General features: G+C 44.4%; 2 protein-coding genes across 8 annotated transcripts in view; one reads left to right on the plus strand and one right to left on the minus strand.

The window, feature by feature from the left end:
• LOC5563749 overlaps positions 1-16,912 on the plus strand; it is a 636,451-nt gene that overhangs the window by 225,405 nt on the left and 394,134 nt on the right. The gene's annotated exons all lie outside the window — the stretch shown is intronic.
• The window catches only part of LOC5570300, a 124,758-nt gene that overhangs the window by 40,458 nt on the left and 67,388 nt on the right, over positions 1-16,912 (minus strand). For all 7 annotated transcript variants that reach the window (XM_021845720.1, XM_021845719.1, XM_021845718.1 and 4 more), the window contains 2 exons: positions 16,301-16,434; positions 14,780-14,924 (listed from right to left, as the gene is read on the minus strand). In XM_021845720.1, coding sequence (XP_021701412.1) covers positions 14,780-14,924; positions 16,301-16,434 — 279 coding nt within the window. The remainder of the gene's footprint in view (positions 1-14,779; positions 14,925-16,300; positions 16,435-16,912) is intronic.

The following is a 16,912-nucleotide window of genomic DNA, read 5'->3' on the forward strand; positions in this document are numbered from 1 at the left end:
AATTATTTATCATGGTCTAATCGCTTATCAAAGTGAATCCTGTGACCCAACGATCCTTCCCATTAACAAACATCCCTCCCAGTAACCTTTGTGGAGATGCAGAGGCAAACACGGTCTCCAAATAGCAAAGATTACACACTAACAGTCCTTCCCCCAATCCCACCTGACTGTAAGGACGTGGCCGGCGCCGTTATTGACCATGTATAAATAAAGGCACTGAATTATGCACACTGAAGAAGATTATGGCCAATCCCAGCCGAACTTCTAGTTGATTCTTTGTGCATTTTCACTGACTTCGGTCAATCACGGAATAGCAACCATTGATATGTGCAGTCAGTCTAAGCTAAGCTAAGCTAAGGAAAGTCAAAGAAATTTCCATTACGAAAAGATCCTGGTCCGACCGGGAATTGAACCCAGACACCTTCAGCATGGCTTTGCTTTGTAGCCGCGCACTCTAACCACTCGGCTTAAGAAGGCCCCCCTCGTACAGGTTCTATTTTATCTTAATATAAGTTAAATATAGAAAGCATCTTATTCTTTCGCTTTCTATTCACTTTGGCAGAGTGTATTTTTTAAAAGCCACTGAGCTGACGTATCATATTTATCATAAGTTTTACAAAATCTAAAAAACTCCCTAAGCCCAAATGAATTAGAGTGTCTTGAAAAATTGTGCTTCTATTAATCGAATGTTGTTTTCCTAAACGCCAGTTCCCCGAACACCCATTTTCCCGAAAAAAAAATGTAATTCAAAAGGAAGCTTCACTCAGTCACAAGTTACAGAGTGATAAAACGCCAAAAACATATCTGTTGACTGAAGCTTAACCTTTGTGCCCCTAACCTATTTCAACCAAATTTTTCGAGATCTTTTGATCATTTTTTGACACTACACCACAACACCATTCAAGTTTTTGACCTGTACTGGGAACTCCAGTCGGATGGTCGGTTCCGAATTCATACGGATGTTCCGTGGGGTCTGTCCAATGGTCATTTGAGACATTTCCATAATTATTTTGCACGGGTCAAACAAAACTACAATGTTTGTAACCATAAACCATTAGTATATTCCGACTCTTTCATTCTGATCGGTTTCGAATACCCTGGTATCGGTTTTTGGGCCATCAGTTGGGGACCCAAATGTGATCAGCGCAAACCATATCATGCGACACTAGTAGTTTACGGAACAAGTTGCAGAATGATGATTTTTACAGCAAGAGTCGTCATTGTATTCTACGAGACTTGCCGAGTAGGATAATTACGACGAGTGCTGTAAAAATCGAGTTCTGCAACGAGTTACGTACAACATTTTTTGTAATTTCGTTGAAGACTACTTGAGGGTATCAGAAATTATATCGGAATGCAGTCACCATTATTTTACAATTTCTGAAAAAATGTTGTGTTATGATTCATTACGCAACTCAAAACAAATTTGTTTTTGCAATTTCTCATCGTAATAGGCTGTTTTTCATCACACTAATTAGTCATGAAACGGCCTACTTTCCTGCACTGAAGTCATTACGCAACTGAAACCAGTGATGTAATGTTTCATTACGCAACGCTTTGCTCAGCATTTTTTGTGGCAATCCGTAGCAGAAATAAAGTGTGACGTAGCTATCATCTCTGAGCCATACCGAATCCCACCTAGAGATGGGAATTGGGTAGCAGATATAAGTAAAACAGCGGCAAGTTGGACGGTGAGAAGATACCCTTTTCAGGAAATGGTGGGAAGCGCAGAAGAAGGTTTTGTAACCGACCAAGTTGATGGTGTGTACATATGTAGTTGCTACGCACCTTCGCGATGGCCATTAGAACAACACAAGAAGACCACCCACCCACCCCCTAAAGTGTTATGAAATTAGTGAATCAGCCCTAGACAGATTATCGGAAGAGCTTACCGATCATAGACCATAGCCGGCGACTTCAATGCTTGGGCAATCAAGTGGGGAAGCCGCAAGAGGATGCAGTTTGCTAGAAGCATTAGCAAAGCTAGATGTTCATGTAGCCAACGTACCTCTAGCACATATCGTCGGGAAGGCAGAGAATCCATCATTGATCTCACTTTCTGCAGCCCGGGGTGATACACATGAAATGGAGAGTGTGTGAAGAGAATACTGGTAACAACCATCAGATTATCCGGTACCGCATCGGGGGGGAGGTTCCAGCCAGTATATTGTGAAAGTCAGGCAGACGTACGAAGGTGGAAAATGGTGGACTTCAAAAAGACGTGTTCGTCGAAGCGCTTGGAATTGAACACATCACTTTGAACCTCAGTGCAGAAGAGTTAACGGTGATGTGAGTGCGATGGAACCATGCCGAGAGTTGGGAAACCAGCTAACGATCGCTGTCTAGCCTACTGATGGAACTTGACCATTGCCGATCTACGTGAAAACTGCCTCCAAGCCAGAAGAAGGATGCAACAACGCTGAAAGAGAGGAACATAAGCTCTTCTACAGAGCGACAAGATCCGCACTTAAATGCGAAATCAGGCTTAGCAAAAAAGCTTGTCTTCAAGACTCTGTGACTCTGCGACAAAGCAAACAAGAATCCGTGGGGCGATGCGTACAGAGTAGCCATGGCGAGGCAAAAAGAATCAACCATGCCGCCAGAAAAGTACCTGGAGATAATGAAGGTCATTATTGACGGACTGTCAGTGTGGTGAAAGCCTTGGACACAAAGAAGCCCCAGGACCAGATGGAATCCCAAATCTGGATCTGATAATAGCGATCATCGAGAACCCCGATATGTTCAGGACCACATTGCAGAACTGCATTGACGATGGCAGCTTTCCAGAAGCGATTGCAGTGTAGTTTCCGGCTAAGAATAGAACTACGGATGACCTGTTCCGGGGTAAGAGTCCACCAAACAGGGTAACCCCTATTCAAGGTGTCAAGCGAAAATAAAACCGCGCCAAGGAATGAGTGGTCGTGGGGGTGAAAAAGATGCTCGATCGTTAACGGAGCCTGTGGGGCACCTGGGCACCCCTCACAGTAAATTGTCCCTTACCGCGTTAATGCAGGGCTCTGGCGTGGTGGACCTCTTTTTCCGTGCAACTCGTGGGATCCTTAATGATCCAAATTCAAATCAAAATAGCAGTAGTAGCGTAGGTAGCAGTAGTAGGAAAACGAACCCCTTCGCAAGAAGTGGGTTAGCTAGGTCTACGTTGAGGAGAGCGGAAGCAGGAGGAGGCAGCTGCGCACGTAGTGCCAGTGCTGGACACCATATTTCATCCCCGGCTAACGTATCGGGTGAGGTTATGGATGGAGCGTGGTTGATGAAGGCCATCAATAAAAGTAGAGATAGGCTCTCTGCGATGGAAGTGGCTGCACAGCAGCTTGACTCCATCATTGACTTTGCGTCCTCGAAGTCCAACATCAGCAAGGACCTCAAGCAGGCCCTGTTGAGACTTCATAAGTCGATGTTGGTGGCCAAGCAGAATCATGGTTAACCCATGGCGACTGTGGCAGCGGCAGAACCCGTGGAATTGAAGTCTACCCAGACGGAGCCCTTCGTTTTTGCGGGTAGCCCTATAAGTACCGAACGAATGCTTATAACAAGCAATCGCAGAAGCGTGCGAGGCAGCCGTCAGGAGAGGGGCTACCCGGCGGCGCTCGCAAGGCTAGGCGGATATTAACCCCGAAAGTCGGCAGCAGTGCCGGAAAGTCGGACCCCAGCCAGGCGTCCCGGAAAGCTGAGAAGGGTGGGCCCGAAAAGCCTGGCCCCTCGCGGATTGATGGGAACAGGGGGTTGCGACCATTGAAAGGTCCTCAAACACCACAAGTTAGGGTGGATCAGGGGGAGGACGACAACCGTAGAGCGAAAGAAGAGGAACAAGAAGCACGAAGTGCAGGAGCGTAGTGAAACCAGGCCAAAGAAAGGTAGGAGGGTAGGTGCCAAGCGTGAAAAGGGTGATTCGATCATCATCAAGACGGAAGAGTTCAAGTACTCGGAAGTCTTGAAGGCGATGCGCAGTGACGCGAAGCTCGCAGATCTAGGAGCCGACGTACGCAGTGTCAGACCTACTCGTACAGGTGAAATGATCTTCGAGCTTAAGCGCGACAAGGAGCGCAAGGACGCCGCCTACAAAAGTTTGGCGGAAGAGGTTCTTGGCGAGGGTGTCGAGGTGAGGGCTCTAACGCAGGCAGTGACTCTAAAGGTGATGAATCTTGACTAGATCACTGACGCAGAAGAGCTCGTCACATCACTGCGGCAACAGTGCGTGGTACAGGTGCCCACCGCTGCCGTTCGGCTACGGAAAGGTCCGGCAGGAACTCAGGTGGCCTTAGTACAGCTACCTGTGGCGGACGTTAATAATTCCGCTAAGGTAGGAAAGATCAAGGTGGGTTGGTCAGTATGCTCATTGACCATACACGAGCAACCGGTGATCTGCTTCAGGTTTAGGGAACCAGGACATAAGTTCTGGGGCTGTAAAGGCCCTGATAGGACCAAGTTGTGTAGGCGATGTGGTGAGGAAGGTCAAAAGACACTAGGCTGTAAGAACCCTCCCAAGTTTTTGATTTGTTCTGGGAAGTCCGTGAACAACAAGCATCCAACGGGAGGCTCAAAGTGCCCGACCTTCAAAAGAGCCATAATTGAAAAGTCACAGTGCAGGTAACGTGGCTGAACCTAAACCTCTGTGATGCAGCTCAGCAATTACTGTATCAGGCAGTTGCTGGGTGAGGGACGGATATCGCCATCATATCGGACCCATGCCGAGTACCCGCCGGCAACGGCAACTGGGTCGTGGATGGATCCGGAAAAATGGCGGCGATATGGACGACGGGTAAATACCCCATCCAGGAGTTGGTGTCTACTACCTTAGAGGGCTTCGTGATCGCCAAGGTAAACGGGGTCCTCTTCTGTAGCTGCTATGCGGCTCCAAGTTGGTCGACCGAGCGGTTCACGCAGATGCTGGACTGTATGACGACCGTGCAGGACGAAGGCCAGTAATAATAGCGGGTGACTTCAATGCCTGGGCCGTGGAATGGGGAAGCCGTATCACGAACCAGCGGGGTCAAATCCTGCTAGAGGCACAGGCCGTGCTAGATGTCGATCTGGCTAATGTTGGTACCAAAAGTACCTTCAGCCGAAACGGAGCGGAGTCGATTATCGACGTTACTTTTGTAGTCCTGGCCTAACGAGTAGTTCGAACTGCAGGGTAGACAATGCCTACACTCACAGCGACCACCTGGCGGTTCGCTACAGTATCGACTACAACAACAGCAGGCAGCGAGTACAGGGAGTGGCTAGGTCAAGGCCAAGCCCTCGTAGGTGGAAGACATCGTACTTCAATGACGAAGTACTTACAGAGGCACTCCGCCGTGAGCGTAACCTACTCGGCCTAAGCGGGGACGAGCTGGTAGCGGTGCTCTTGCGTGCATGCGATGCGACCATGCCTAGGAAAGTCCACCCTAGGAATGGGAGACCACCGACGTACTGGTGGACTCAAGCGATTGCGAACCTGCGCCGTGCTTGCCTACGGGCCAGGAGGCGAATGCAGCGAGCACGTACCGAGGAGAAGCGTGAAGAACGACGAGTGGTGTTCACCGCTGCCAAAGTCGCGCTGAAGTCCGAGATAAGGGCAAACAAAAAAGCCTGCTTTGAGGGACTCTGTCAGAGTGCCGATGCGAATCCGTGGAGCTATGCCTACAGGATCGTTATGGCAAAGACAAGAGGTGCAATGGCTCCTGCAGAGCAATCTCCAGAGATGCTGGAGGGGATCATCGAGGGGCTCTTTCCGTGCCACAACCCTAGCCTTTGGCTTCCTTTCGTAGGACAGCCGGAGATTGGGGCTGGCGATGAGGAGAGGGTAACCGATGAGGAACTTGTAGGGATTGCAAAATCTCTCAGTATAGGTAAGGCACCAGATCCGGACGGAGTTCCAAGCCTGGCCCTCAAAGTCGCAATCTTGGAGGCTCCCAGGATGTTCAGATCTGCTATGCAGATATGCCTGGACGAGGGAGTATTTCCAGATGCGTGGAAGAGGCAGAGCCTGGTACTATTGCCAAAGACGGGGAAACCACCCGGTGACCCGTCGGCGTATAGATTAATATGCTTGATCGACCCCAGACAACCAGAAGTCGCATAAGAAATAACGCAACAACTCGTTTACTTGTACAAATAACATCACACCCGCACAAAACGGTGACAGAAATCGTTTGAGTGACGAGTTTTCTCGCATAAACCGTTATTTTCCGAGTTCATCAGTGCATTTTGTTTCGTCCCGTATACTCGTACATAGTAAGTCGGATCAATCCGTAGCAGCTGTTAAATCGACTTTGTTATCTTAAATTAAGTCGCATAAGAGTTCACATTATTTCGCAATAAAATCTACACACTCGCATTGCATGCTATTTTTTATCATATAAAATATGCACATATATCGCCTCCACTGTTGTACGTATAAGGCCTTTCCGCGACATCTTATACGTGAAACTTTTCACATATAAGCATCGCATAACATAAAAGGTGATTTCATTATACGTACATTCTGGTTGTCTGGGACACGGCGGGGAAGGTGCTCTAGAAGATCATCCTCAACAGACTGTTGAGGTACACCGAAGGTGTAAATGGTCTCTCAAGCTACCAGTTCGACTTCCGGAAAGGGAGGTCCACCGTAGACCCTATTCTGACGGTTAAAAAAATCACTGAGATAGCACTCCAGCGTAAGAGGAGGAGGATTCGCTACTGTGCAGTAGTGACTCTGAATGTAAGGAACGCATTCAATAGTGCTAGTTGGGCGGCTATTGCTTATGCGCTCCTGCGTCTGGAGATACCCGAGTTCCTGTACAAGATTCTCGGGAGTTACTTCCAGAATCGGGTATTAGTCTATGACACAGAGGTGGGTCGGAAGTGCTTTCACATAACCTCAGGAGTCCCTCAAGGTTCCATTCTGGGTCCGGTGTTATGGAATGTTTGTACGACGAGGTGTTGAGATTAGAATTCCCGGCGGGTGTGGTCATCGTTGGCTTTGCCGACGATATTACGCTGGAGGTCTACGGTGAAACGATCGAAGAAGTGGAATTGACTGCAGCCCACTCGATCGCAATTGTGGAGGAGTGGATGAGCTCCAGGAAACTGGAATTGGCTCACCACAGAACTGAGGCGGTTGTTGTCAACAACCGAAAGTCGGTGCAGCAAGCGATGATCAGTGTAGGCGTCTGCACGATCACTTTGAATCACTTTGAAGCACGATCACCACGTTGATTATGCCTGCAAGAGAGCCTCCACAGCTATTGTGGCACTGTCCTGGATGATGTCCAATAGCTCTGCGGTGTACGCCAGTAAGGGTAAGCTTCTGGCCAGTGTCGCCTCGTCCATACTGAGGTATGGTGGCCCGGCTTGGGACACGGGTTTAAGTACCAACAGCTACCGTAGCAAGCTAGAGAGTACTTATAGGCTAATGTGCCTGAGGATTGCGAGCGCGTACCGTACCGTGCCACACGATGCACTCTGCGTCATCACCGATATAGTGCCTATTGGTATCCTTATCATGGAAGACATAGAGTGCTTCGCAAGGCGCGGCACAAGAGGCATACGCAGGACTGCCAGACTGACCTCTATGATCAAATGGCAGCGTGCGTGGGACAGTTCCACCAAGGGAGTGTGGACTCGCAGGTTGATTCCGAGGGTAGATATCTGAGTCAATAGGCGCCATGGGGAACTAACATTCCACCTGACACAGGTCCTTTCGGGCCATGGTTGCTTTAGACAGTATTTACACCGTTTCGATCATGTGGCTTCTCCCGAATGACCAGTTTGTGCAGGTTTAGAGGAAACGGCGGAACACGTTTTGTTCGTGTGCCCGCGTTTCCGCACAATGCGTGACCGCATGTTTGCCACATGCGGTCGGGACACGACTCCGGACAATTTGGTCCAGAGGATCTGTAAAGACGAGTTTTGCTAGAATGCCGTTTCATCGGCTATCATCCACATCGTCTTGGAACTACAAAGGAGGTGGCGAGTGGACTCAAGGAGTGGCTAGTGCAGACGCTAAACAACAGGTGGTCCAAGGGTTCGCAGTCGGTTACGTAGGTCATACCGGTGCCCTACGGTCGAAATCGACCCTTACAGCGATTAAGTGGCCGCGGGGAGAACATCCTGGTAGCATTGCACAGTGGTTCCATTTGTTCTACGAAGCGTTCATAAATCATTTTACTCAATATCCGGTGGCAAATACCATGAGAAATTGCCAAATTAATTATTTTTGACTGTTGAAACTCCGTCGAGATTGATGTCGTAATTCATATCACTCCAAAAATTCTGATTAGGATGCGGAGATCATAATGCGAAGGCTCTGTTATATGAATGATCATATGTGCGTAAAACCGACTTTGCAATTATATCTCCTTCCGTGTCCAAAATTAACTTAAGTATTTAAAATCTTGAAAAGGACCATGAAATCTCTTCATTAAAAACAATATATCAGGATTTTTTTTTTCAACTTGAGAAGATTCCCTGCTCAGAGTTGCTTCACATGATCAAAAGCCTAGTTTTTAGTATATGGATATAAAAAGCTATTGAACACTTTTCTAAGTGCCGGAGATGTATATACCAAATAAATACTTGAAATATTTATTAATTGATAAAGCCAATTTCACATCAAATCTCTACCAAAATCGAATAACGAACATGTCACCTAATGTTATTAACCCTATGCTTAAAGTACTTAAAACTAAGAAAAAATTAATGAATTATTTGTTAATATATTGTTGCTTCCTAATATATTTTTTAATCTCAGTTTTATTTTTTCAGTGCTGGATCTATAGATACTGGTATTTTGTTGAAGATCTTGTTTTGATGTACAAAATAAATAACATTTTCATTTTGTTCCTCCCACACTTTGGGAAGTCATGTCAAAATATTAGAATGGCTGTTGTTCCATTACTAATATATTAGGATTTTATTGTCTCAGCGCTCACTAAAACTACTCATTAAATCAAAGTACAATGTTGCAAGTGTATTCATAGTGAATTGACGTATTAGTAGTAAAAATTTAATTATTTTGTCCATTCATTCCAGTTGGCTACAAGTATACTGGTATGTAATAAATTCTTTGAATATTTTTTTCTTCGCCATTATTGGTAAAACTAACAACTTTGAAGGCACGCTGCTAACTTATTTGCAAATATTTGCAGCTAGAACCTTTACAGGTTCATTTTCCTACTCAAACATGATCATGTGAGGGCAGAAGTTTTATTAAATGTGATTAAGAACATACTCAAAAACGTACTTCAAAAAAAGGGATGTTGTTACCAAGTGAGTATATTTCTATCCTCATTACTCACATCAATACTGACTCATAGATGTTACATAACACTCTAAAATGTATTGGAAGTGATAGATATACATCTGTACTAAAGTTCTGTAATCTAAACTGATTGAAAAATCAATTGATTTTGGTTTGCGAAGCCAATGAACAAAGTGCTAATATCGCTCAATTTTCAACGTATTTTTAACACATGAAATATACACTCCATCATTCATAGCCCTACTATGAATATTATACAGGAACGCCATCAATATTTATATTTTTACAATCTTGAGATCATAAATGATCCATGAAAAGGTAAAGGAGTGACAAACAAGACATTTCGTTTTTTGATTTATGACCTATGGGCGGTACCACTGTGCGTTGCTGTCGTGGCGCCAGCCTACTGGGTTGGATACGAGCCTCTGGTTGTTCAGGGCAGGTGGAGGCCCCTCCGTCAGCAATCCCAGCTGGTGCTAGCTGATAGGGCCTGAGCCTTCAGTAGGTGAAATTGCGGAGTCCGTAGTATCAGTTCTTGATACCTGCGGTGCAGCTGGGCGCGGGCGTTGTGGTTGACCCTGCCCGCCTTCAGCGGACAATGGGAGGTAAGGACCACTTGGGAAGCTGGCAAAGCGCTAGCATGCTACCTTGGTGGACCCCCCTAAACGTGTCATCGATGTTTGTTGATGCATGCCTACGCAGCTAACCTGGAGGATGCGATGTGCAATAGCCCCTCTCCGAAGCAATGCCTTCTTGGTGGTCCCGGAGAGACGAAGGGTTTGGCGGCAATGGGAATGGTTTAGTGGGTCGGGGGTGTAGTATTGTTTAATGCTTGCATGTAGTAAATGGTCCCCAACCCCACACTCCTGGACCTTGGTCCAGGGTCTGTTTAGCAGATTATGCCCCCATTGCTAAGGAGAAAAAAACGACTCCTGGAAGCGACAAAAGATGGTACTGCTGCCAAAGCCGGGTAAAGGCTTGGCAAATCTTCAGCGCATAGGACGATATGCTTGCTGGATACGTCCAGCAAACTGCTCAAGAGAATAATCCTGAACAGCCTTACGAAGCATGCAATTCGGCTTCCGGGAAGGAAGGTCCACTGTGGACGCCATCCATGCTGTTGTGGAAACCATGGAGACAGCTTAGAAGCAGAAAAGGAAGGAAACCTTTATTGTGCGGTGATCACACTAGACGTGAAGAACGCTTTCAAAGCAATCACCGAGTCGTTGCACAGCATGAGAGTACCTGAGTACATGTGCCGGATTCTGAAGAGCTATTTTCAGAACCAATTACTGATATACACTACCCACCAAAAGTATGGAGTCGCGTATTGCAACACTCATACTGAATATAGCAGCACCTTGAAAACTTTAGCATCACTTAATATGAAGATTATCTCGTAATTCTGAAGTGCTAGATCAATATATTTTTGAGGCCATCTTAAAAAATACGTCTTAAAGCCCCTGCGATTTTTAATTTTTGTTGAAAAAACTTTTATCACTGAGTAGATGAAAAAACCGAATTTAGTACTATACCATTTAATTCCACTAGAGTTTGTATCCTTTGACAGATACGCGTATTTCGACCTCAACTGTAAGGCCGTCTTCAGTGTCGTGTACTAGACTCGACTAGTCGAGTCTAGTACACGACACTGAAGACGGCCTTACAGTTGAGGTCGAAATACGCGTATCTGTCAAAGGATACAAACTCTAGTGGAATTAAATGGTATAGTACTAAATTCGGTTTTTTCATCTACTTATAGGTATTCTACTAAACAGCTCGAAGATTTATTATTTTATCACTGGATTTTGGGTGATGCTAATTTTTAAAGTGCTGCAATACTCAGAATTGCAACGATTTCATACTTATGGTGGGTAGTGTACGAAACAGAGTAAAACGTACTCAAATTACGGTGGTCATTCCTCAGGGCTCTATTCTTCGCCCGACTCTGTGGAATATTATGTACGATGGTGTGCAGAAATCGAATCTTCTCAGAGGCGTTAAGATTGTTGGCTTTACAGACGACGTGGTGCTATTGGTTATCGGTGAATCAAAAGAGGAGGTAGAGGTACTCGCCACCGAGACGATCGATACTGTTGAAGATAGGATGCGGGACAAGAAGCTGGCACAAAACTGAAGTGGTTATGGTCAGCAATCGTAAGGTAGTGCAGCACTGCCATAACTGCAAAACAGTCACATTCGACATTTTTGACAAATTGGAGTAATACCATGAAGAGTCATCAAATGATAAATACTTTCGATCAACTTACTAAAATCTGTGAGATTGTTCTAGAAAATTCGGAAAAAATTCCAAGTTGTTTTGTCACATTGGTAATAATAATCGCAAAACAGTCACATTGAGATTATAAATGAGCCTCGTAAAGTAATGGCAATGAATTTCTATCAGAATATTTTTCTGACAATTCACCTAGTATGCGATATGAGTTGTACAAAATATCAGTCCAAAAAAACAGTTTTGAGTTCCTGGTATTTTTCAGAAATTTCAGTTTCATCCCATACTGCCATAAAATGCATACTTGGTATTCCACTTACTCAATGCCTACTGTTGTCAAATGTTACAAATATGCAGTTATGGGCAGAGCAGACAAGAATCACATTTGGTGGTTGCATCAACGACTCTAAGCGCGAAGTTAAGCATTTGGGGGTGATGATTGATGATCGGCTTAATATCTACAAACATATCGACTATGTCTGTGCGGAAGCGGCGACCCAGGTAACAATTTGAAGCTGCTCAAACGCTTTTATAGCTAATTCAATTCAGCCTTTGTTTGAACAAAAGCTGTTCATAGCCTGCATTCACTGTTGTTCAGCTGTTAAACATCTAATTCTGGCGATTTAATTCAGCCTTAAGCTTAATTGAAGCTATATAGAAGGCTGAATAAAGGTCTAGCATGCGCTTATTCAGGCCTCTTTCAATAACCATGATTCTATGTTTAGAACAGGTGGCAACCTTCGAAAGCTTAACAATCGCTTATTCATCCATTATTCAACAATTAACCAAAAAAAAAAAAATTAAAAAGTATTTACAGGTTAATAGTTTTGGGTTTTATCAACGCAACTAACAATTTCAAACACATAGTGTAGAAAAGTGCTGGAATTTAAAGATGAAGATTAGTGAATATGTGCCATTGAGATTTGAACTGGGATTCGCTGATTTATAACCACTTACCTTGACATCTGCTCCACATGATACTGTGTGAACATCATCAACAGCAAGGGAATAACATATTGTTTTATCTGTATAAGGGCTATTTTAAAGGCTGCATTGAGGCTGAAGAAGTGATAACAGCGCTATGCAAAAACACTTGAGTTAGCTGTCAAAGTGTGTTGTGATTTTTGTTTCAAAATAGAATCCTCAGTAATTTTTAATTTCTGCTATTCAATTGTTGTCAACGTAAGTTGGTAATGATTTCGATTTCGTACAGTTAATTAAAAATGTTACGAAGAAATCTGTGTCATCGAGTGTAGTATTCTATCTTGTTGTTACACAAGGTCATCGATGCCAGATTCAGCATTTTTTTCGACAAATGATAGGCCCGTGAGCGTTTACAGCATGTCTGCTTCGGGATGTGAAAAATTTGTTGTTCGATGAAACAGTTTTATAATAATTATTTCAGTGCTCGACCCAATGTAGGTATATATATCGGTATGTATATTTTTATCAACATACAGGTGCACAATCTTTCGACAATGGCTGTTGATTTGATTAAAGCTTTAAATAACCTTTAATCGATATCATTCAGGTTGGCTGAACAAAAGTTAAAACTGTAGATGAAAAATAGTTTGTTCAACTCAATATTCAGCTTTGAGTATACTGCTGAATAAGAGTGTTTGATAAGCTTTTCTTCAAATTATTGTTCAGCTGTCACGGTGTTCAGCCTTGTTCACCATTGATCAGCCAATATTCAGCAAATACTCTTGCTGTTCAGCTTTCATTGTTACTTGGGGAAGGCGATAGCGGTGTTATCCCGGATCATGGCAAACGACTCGTCGATTAAAAGCAGCAAGAAGCGGCTGCTAACGAGCGTCACAACATCGATCATCTGAAATGCAAGTCCAGCATGGATGACTGCACTGAAGACCGAAAGGAATCGATCTCGTCTGAGCAGTACGGGGTCGTCGGGGCGTCGATGAACACAAAGTTATCCCCCAACCGGAATCGTTGGACCGACCTCGGCACCTGATAAGCCAGCCGACGAAGAAGAAAGAGGAGGGTATGTAGGACACCGACAGTGCAGACGTCATCCCCAAACCAGAACAGCTGAAACACCTCTGCAACAAGGAGACGAAGGTGCCCCACAGTGCGGCCGCTCGAACGCGAGTAAGACCGCTGCTCAAACCACGATGTCAAGATCATCATAGGATAATTGAACACTCAGGTTGGCCAGGAGGAGGATTTCGTACCGACAATTGGCAGGCTCAGCGCCCAACGGCTGACGAACGAGAACGGCCTACTACCGATTGATTTCAACGCCTCCAAGAATATGGTCATTCGTAGCACTTATTTCCAGCACAGCCTCTCGTATCACCTGGAGATTACCTCAGCAGACAGAACCGCAAATCGACCACGTTTTGATCGATGGACGGCACTTCTCCGGCATAACTGACATCAGAACCTATCGTAGCTTTAATATTGATTCCGACCACTACCTTGTGATGGTGAAGCTGCGCCCAAAACTATCCGTCATCAACGATGTACGGTACCGACGCCCGCAAACAGTTGGACTGGTGTAGAATGCATTCAAAACAAAGTAAAAGGAGGAACTGAGTCCGACAGGGCCAGCCTAGGTAGCAGTGTTACGATAGATGGGGATACCTTCGAAGTGGTGGGCGAGTTCGTCTACCTTTGATCCTTGCTGACGGCTGACAACAATATTAGTCGGGAAATACGAAGGCGCATCATCAGTCACCCCCATACCAAATGCACGATGTTCAAAACGCTCATTAGACCGGAAGTCATCTACGGGCATGAAAAGTGGGATATGCTCGAGAAGGACCAGCAAGCTCTTGGGGTTTTTATAACGTTGGGTGCTAAGGACGATCTCCGGCGGCGTGCAAGAAAACGATGTGCGGCGGCGAATGAAGAACCACGAGCTCGCCCAGTTATACGGCAAATTAGTATCCAGAAGGTGGCCAGAGCTGTAAGGATACACTGGGCAGGACATGTTGCAAGAATGCTGAACAACAGCTCTGTAAATATGGTGTTCGCTTCGAATCTAGTCGGAACAAGAAGGCATGGGACGCAGCGAGCTAGGTGGATTGAACAGATGCACCAGGACCTGTAAAGCGTGGGTCGAAGTCGTGGATGGAGAGAGGCGATAATGAACCGAGTGAATTGGCGATAGGTATATGGTTGGCAAGGTTTTATCAAGTTGATTGATGTAGAACCAAATAAAATAATAATAATAATGTTGAAAAAAGTTCTGTCAGAACTACTGAAACCGACTTAATTAACAGTAAAAAAATAATAATAAATTGTAACCATTCAATTCCACACAAAAAAAATATACTCACACAATTAACAACCGGTGGAAGCAGTGAGGCGGAAATTGCCACACCAATCAGTGGTCCGGCCGAACCTTGAAGTAATGCCACAGCAACGCCACTGCCCGAAGTCAGTGCCCAAAGGATTCCCATCCACAGTGAGCGGGCGTTTCCACTGTTTAATCATGAAAACGAAAAAAAAAACACACACACACAAAATGGAATAAATAACGCTACCACCAGACGGTTTTGCAGAAGCAATGAAAAGCGCAATCATGGTGTTTATTCGAATGAATTTGGAATCAATGCAGTTTGGTGAAGCAACATGTTTTCTCGGATTAAACCAAAAGTGATACTGATAGAACTAGATGTAAAGCTGCCTACCAAGAAATGAGACCATTATCGATATCGAATCAAGCATGGTAGAATTCATATAAATGGTTACAAGATCGCATAGAAAGAAAAATATTGGAGTTTTGAATTTATCGGCATAGGTGTCCGATACCGGGAGATCTCCTTCTATACAATCTATGTTTTTGCCACAAAAAGCTCCGCATGATTTTCTCGGTAGTTACCTATTATATTATTTTTTTCTAATTGTGTACAGAAACAGTCCCCACTTTGCATCTCTCAGACCAAATGTTTGAAGTGCCTCTCGAAAGAAGAAAAAAAATCTAACCCCACGCAAAGCACACAGATGAAAAGGCTCATATTGTTTCGCGTTAGAAGACTCGGCGGGAGCCACTTCATACACAGCTTTGGTTGTCATTAATTTTGCACGTGCTCTTGTATTTTCTTTTAATTAATTTCCATACTGCTTTCGCAGTCAGATTTATTTTCACTCGTTATTCATCTACAGCAGCAGCAGCAGGATAGCAGCATCAACAGCGCCCAGCATAGGAAAACCGGTCAGGGAAATTAAACATTATGTGTATGCTCAACTGCCGGGAATGTTCTCTAACGATGGGCGCTTCCAACCTAACCGAATAACACGGTGTTCCTCAGACCGTCAGACAGTCATTTTGTAGGGCATTTTTCATGGTAGGCGTCCAAGAATTCAAAGAAATTTTTTAGTGTTTCCGTTCAACTAGTTTAAAGTTTGTTTGTTTAGTCATTTGGAACCTCTGGTCAGAGTTTTGCATTAATGATGCATATGTCTGTCAATCTTTTTTTATTAAAACTTAACCAAGCTTTTGAAGAAATGCATTCTGATAGCCACGGTAAATGAAAAACTGTTTGATCATTTCTGATTTCTTTTGAATTTTTGGTCCTGCAGCTCATTTTATTTTTCTGATAATTTCGGTCTGAAGCGCACCATGTAGCCATATTTTCCAAGGCCGGTGGTGGTGGCGCGAGGGAAATTTGAGCTTGTTGTGTGCGTGTGTTTTTGTGTGTTTATCCCCATGAAAAATTCCACCCAAGCGGAGGATGCTTTGACCAAAATGGAAACGATTGCTGCAGCTGCTGCTATAAAATGGCTTTTGACCTCACCTCGGTGGAGCATCGTTAGCTTTCGGGTTGTAGTACATACACAAACACAACCCAACTTACCGCCCTTTCATCTCCTCGGTGGGAAAGTCTCCGAATCCCCACGGCATCTCGGTGGTGCCCAGAATCAGTCCGAAAATGAAGCCAAACAGAATCGAGATGAACATTCCCAGTGCGAGCGATATGAAGCCAACTTTCTGTAATTGAAAAGACAGTTAATTAAACACTGATAGGTTAGCGTAAGATGAGCTAACAATTAACATGGGTTTGTTTCAATAACCTGTTGTCCCGGTGGGGTTTACGCTGTTAATACTAATTGTTACAGAAAGTTTTCCACATTCCTGTGGGGAAGTTTGAGGTAACCTCCTTAAAACATACATAAGTGTTTTGACCATATCTCTGCAATTGTATATCCCATTGAATCTATCTATGGCTTATTCAGAAGCTAATGAATTCATTTTATTTCATAAATATGTTTACCTTTTTTTTGTATTCTGCCTACCAAATTTTTACATGAAATTGTGACATTTTATAAATGTTACACTCAAAACAAACATGGTTTATTTTCTCAGCATCCGATCGACCAAACACTTAAATTAATAGGGTCAGTGTATTCTTAGTAGACAGTCCCACACAGTCGCATTAGTGAATTTTAACGGTCGTTTTGCTATAATA

This window comes from Aedes aegypti, chromosome 2, assembly GCF_002204515.2.
Source record: "Aedes aegypti strain LVP_AGWG chromosome 2, AaegL5.0 Primary Assembly, whole genome shotgun sequence".
NCBI classification, from domain to species: Eukaryota; Metazoa; Arthropoda; class Insecta; order Diptera; family Culicidae; genus Aedes; species Aedes aegypti.